Source organism: Otolemur garnettii, unplaced genomic scaffold (assembly GCF_000181295.1).
Source record: "Otolemur garnettii isolate 467f Iridium unplaced genomic scaffold, OtoGar3 scaffold00037, whole genome shotgun sequence".
Classification (NCBI taxonomy): domain Eukaryota; kingdom Metazoa; phylum Chordata; class Mammalia; order Primates; family Galagidae; genus Otolemur; species Otolemur garnettii.
The window spans coordinates 122,588-127,443 of record NW_003852432.1 but is presented as its reverse complement, the minus strand read 5'-3'; the positions used below and the strand labels follow the sequence as shown (position 1 = coordinate 127,443).

At 48.1% G+C, this 4,856-nt stretch overlaps 1 protein-coding gene across 1 annotated transcript in view; it reads left to right on the top strand.

Moving 5' to 3' along the window:
• Positions 1 to 4,856, top strand: part of STRIP2 (striatin interacting protein 2) — a 48,617-nt gene that overhangs the window by 9,748 nt on the left and 34,013 nt on the right. The window contains exons 3-7 of the mRNA XM_003789740.3: positions 724 to 798; positions 1,861 to 1,995; positions 3,315 to 3,435; positions 4,209 to 4,277; positions 4,484 to 4,590. Of these exons, the coding sequence (XP_003789788.1) occupies positions 724 to 798; positions 1,861 to 1,995; positions 3,315 to 3,435; positions 4,209 to 4,277; positions 4,484 to 4,590 (507 nt within the window). The remainder of the gene's footprint in view (positions 1 to 723; positions 799 to 1,860; positions 1,996 to 3,314; positions 3,436 to 4,208; positions 4,278 to 4,483; positions 4,591 to 4,856) is intronic.

Below are 4,856 nucleotides of genomic sequence, written 5' to 3'. Positions count from 1 at the left end.
TTCTACAAAGAGGTTGTAGTCTGGGAGCAGAGGGGAGATAATGTGCATCGAGGGTTAATGTAGGAAAGGGCATTTTTATTTCTCATAAGCTTTCTACGTTTTGTTTTAAGAGGCTGCTATCAGCAAAGTTAACTTTCCCTGGGCACAAAGTTAACTTTCCCTTTGGCAACCACAGCTGTTCTCTCCATGCTTTTATGCAGCCTCTATATGGGCAGGGACCTCAACTTCTACACCTTTGAGTCAACTGAAGGAGAGAATGAACTAACTCCAACCTTGAAGAGCCATTTAGCACTTACTCTTCAGCCTTGGCTCTGGCTTCCTGAACAGCACGAGATCTTGCCTCTAAATTTCAGAAGTTGTGTTGCTCTCCAGGGATAGGATAGTTCCAGTCTAGGTTGACAAGGCAGAAGGACTTGCGTGACAAACAGGAGTTGATGACAATAAGGTCTGTGCTCTAGCCCTCATCCTGGCCCTCACCAAATGTTGAAAGCTGCCTTCTCTGCTGCAGAAGCCAGCTGGCAGGAGGAGGACAGGTTTGATGGTTTAATCACCCAGGGACACAAGTGGCTATTTTTAACTGCTCTGAAAGGGAGGAAGCTGGCTTTGGATTGAATTGGACACAGGAATGTGTTGGAACCTTCAGCTCTTTCACACCATCCTCTCTACCTCAGGCCCCTTCTTTAGGGATCTCCTGAGTGTGACTGTTATGTCTTTTTGCCACAGAATTGTATAGCTACACTGAGAACCTGGAATTTGCCAATAACAGGAGATGCTTTGAAGAAGATTTCAAGATGCAAGGTGATTTCAGATCTTTGCTCCTAGAGTTCTTTTTCCTTTCTATGATATGCCAGCCTGATCCTGTAAAGGGCTAAAACAAAGCATGATCTTTATCCCCTCTATAACAATGTACTCTCCTCTTCTTGCATATGGGATACAGGGTGCTCTGTTCCGTGGGGTGAAAGCAGGAGAAGTCTGAGCCAAGTTCCTTTCCCCAGTGCGAAGGGGCAGGAGAGCAGAGGTAGTGAGTCAAGGCTGCTTGATAAAACCTTTGACCTTAATGTGTACCTCCAACTCTGCCCCACTCTCAGAAGTAATTTTATGTGCTCACACTGTGACATTCTCAGACCTTCATTTCCTTACTTGTTCTGTGACAATTCAATTTTCAATTCAACAAATGTCTGGTGAATTTCTGTTCTGTGTCAGAGATATAGGAGGTGGGGTGAGAAGCAGCTTCTACAAAGAGGTTGTAGTCTGGGAGAGAGGGGAGATATGTGCATCGAGAACTAGCTGAGGCCAAGAGAAAAATGCCAAAAATCATAGAAAAGTTTTAAAAGTATCTTAGGAGAAGAGCTTTTGGCCGGAGCATTAGTGGGAAAGAGGTGATTTTGTATTGGGCCCATAGGGATGACTAGGGATGGATATGCAGAGATAGGATAGTATAGACCAGGGGTCCTCAAACTTTTTAAATAGGGGGCCAGTTTACTGTCCCTCAGACCGTTGGAGGGCCAGACTGCAGGTCCCAGGACGAGTTGGCTGCTAGGCAGGACAGGCAGTGGCAGCAAAAATACCTGGCGAGCCGGATAAATGTCCTCGGTGGGCTGCAGTTTGAGGATGCCTGGTATAGACCGTACATAGAAGACACAAGGGACATTGGAGATGAGACTACAGAGTGGGTTCAGGACAAAAAAATGTTGGGTCCTTTACTTTTCCCATCACTTGTTCTTTCTTAGTGAAATAGGGAAAGCTTTTGGAGGGAAGAATTTGTTGAGGGCTGAGATCAGAGGTGGGCAATGCTATCAGGAGCCTCCCCAGGCAGGTGGCAGTGACTGAAACTGGATGTGAATGGCCTTCTATCTCCAGTCCAGGGCAAGGAATGGCTGGAATTGGAGGAAGATGCTCAAAAGGCCTATTTAATGGGACTGCTAGACCAGCTGGAGGTGGTCAGTAGGGAGCGGCGTCTGAAGGTGGCCCGGGCTGTTCTCTATCTGGCCCAAGGTAAGTGACCACCTTGGCTAGCTTTTGAGGCTTGGAGGCTGGGGAGAAAAATGGCATTGTCAGGACTGGGTTGAGGTGGGCCATGCTGGGAAAGCAAAGTCCCTTGCCTTTCAAGGACAGAGCTCATCAGGTGCTCAGAGTAGCCTGTACTTATGAGGAAGATGGTGTTGAGTGCTGTTCTGGATCGCTCGGGATCTGCCTTTATCTTACCAGGCCTGGCAGGATTTTGTATAGTGTTCCTTTCCACCCTACCTCGAGCTGTAATCATATCTGAAGATGAGTAAGGGAGTCAGTATGGCCAGAGCTGACCATGTACCACCAGCTGAGGATGGAGACTTCTTTCATCAGCTGTGGCCTGGCCCCCAAACTGAGGAGAGAGAGAGGAATGTTACAGATTCACACATGGCCCTTCTGTGTTGTTTCTTGTTGGTATTTCAAAGGTTCAAGCCAACATAGCAGGAGTAGATGCTGTAAATAATTTGAAGATGATCATAACTAAATGAGATTAATAGGGGAAAGCTTCCCAGAAGAAACTTGTTAGCCAGGTGTGGAACAAGAAATGAGATGGCCTACTTGGCGTGGTGAAAATAAGCTCTGAGATCATAAATATGATGATTGTTGGCAGAACCAATTAGGTGGAAGCTAGAAAAAAATTATACAAGTAAAAAAAGAAATGGAAAGGAAAGAGGGTGGACAGACACTGGATGAAGGTAAGACTAATAAGACAGTAGCCACCCATCTCTGTTGGGTCTGATGCTCTGGCTGGCTTCCAACTGCCAGTTCTGTATTTTTGTCCTGCACAGAGCAGCCAGGAAGTATAGGGAATTAATGTGCTTCCCTAGTTTAGCACCCCTCATCCAGTGACTAGCAGGAGTTAGTGGGTAGATGGCCCAACTGTGTCACCTCTTTTGGATGGGTTAACTGTGAGATTTTTGTTTAATACTATTGCCAGAGCTTCCCCTAAGATTGAACTCTTTGGGCTGCTTTTTATTCCCTCTCATTTTCCTTCTTCTCTACTGATGATTCCTGGGTTTAGTTCCCAAATAAACTACTTGTACTTGGATCCTTACTTATCTCAGGATCTGCTTTTGGGGGATCTCACACTGAAGACAGACCATTGAGTACATTGGACATAACCCTGGAGGCTGCCTCACCTCCCCTTGATGTATTCCAGGAAGTTCTTGGGGGCCCTGACATACTTCTGTCAGCCTAATTATTGGGCAGGGTGTTACAGAATAGTCTTGATATCATGGGACAGGGTGGAAAGAACTAAGATACCATTCCCCTTCAACCCCTATGGCAACTGTCTGGTCCTTTAGGCACTTTTGGGGAATGTGATTCAGAGGTCGATGTGCTACACTGGTCCAGGTACAACTGCTTCCTGCTCTATCAGATGGGGACCTTCTCGGCCTTCCTGGAGCTACTCCACATGGAAATCGAGTGAGGAGCCTTAGGGGAGAGTTGGCCTAGACAGCCCCCTTCCTTGGATGGGCCTCTTGTTCTTTGCTGGTTTCTTCACTAGAGACCCCTGTGGGGAGCTGGGTTTGCTCACACCTCAGCCCAAAGCCCATTGACAGCACCCTTCCATCTGACCATGTTCCCCAATATTCTATTCTCTGTCCCTGAGGTTGGGCTCAGCAGCAGTGTCTGCCTCACTTATAGCCTCAATCCTGGGCTTCAGAGGCCTATCCTGGGTGGGTTCCCTTTTTATCCAAAGACCTTCTAAGCTCAGCCTAAGTCTAGAATTCATAGGGGAAACTGTTCTACTTAAGAGCATGTCATAGGAAGGATGGGACCAAATCCTATCCTAGTGTCTAATTCTTTCCCTCATGGGTTATAGCCCTATAGGTGACCTGAGCTACTGATACCATTGCATGACTCCTTGTTTTGTCTCATGCTCAAGACCTAGGAGTTTTAGATGGGTAAAATCTGTTATTATTCATCTGGTGCTGCTTAGCATCTGTTTTGTATCCAGCACAGTACTAAGCATTGTGGGGATTGCAAGAGAAATAGATACCACAGACCCTGCCCTTGCCTGTCTCCACAGGGGGAGTTTGCTGTGCTCCTTTACTTTAGACTAGTTTTGTTAGTGCTGTATGGCCAGGGAATGGCAGGCACTCAGGTTTATGTGTAGATAAATAAGAGCACAGAGAGGAAAAAGCCTTACAGGTTCCCGTTCTCGCCCTTTTCCCAACCCGCCTTGCACTCTACAGCAGCAGCCAGGCCTGTGGCAGTGCCCTTCGGAAACCAGCCGTCTCCATTGCTGACAGCACAGAGCTCCGGTGAGTGGGGCTAGCGGGGGGCTTGGAACAGGGGGATGATCAGCACTGGGTTGCCCTCTCCCCAAACCCCAGATGACTCAGAACACTAGGAAGTTTCCCTCTGACCAGTCTCACTGGGTTGGGCTCCCACACAGCATCCCTGAGGTCACTTGACTGTGGGCTGGTAACTGCCATGGGAACCTCTTGTGACCCTTCTGTAACCCCAGAGTGCTGCTGAGTGTCATGTACCTAATGGTGGAAAACATCCGCCTGGAGCGAGAGACAGATCCCTGTGGGTGGAGGACAGCCCGGGAGACCTTCCGCACTGAATTGAGTAAGAAATGGCTCTTGAGGAAAGTGGGGATGGGGTGCTGATGGAGGGGAAACAGAGCATCTGACAGTGGATATTCCATCTGATGGTGGAGGGGAAACAGAGCCTAGGAGAGGCAGACTGTCCTTTTTTAAAAAAATAAAATTCAGGCTCAGCGCCTGTGGCTCAGGCGGCTAAGGCACCAGCCACATACACCTGAGCTGGTAGGTTCGAATCTAGCCTGGGCCTGCCAAATAAGAATGAGGGCTGCGGCCGGGCGCTGTGGCAGG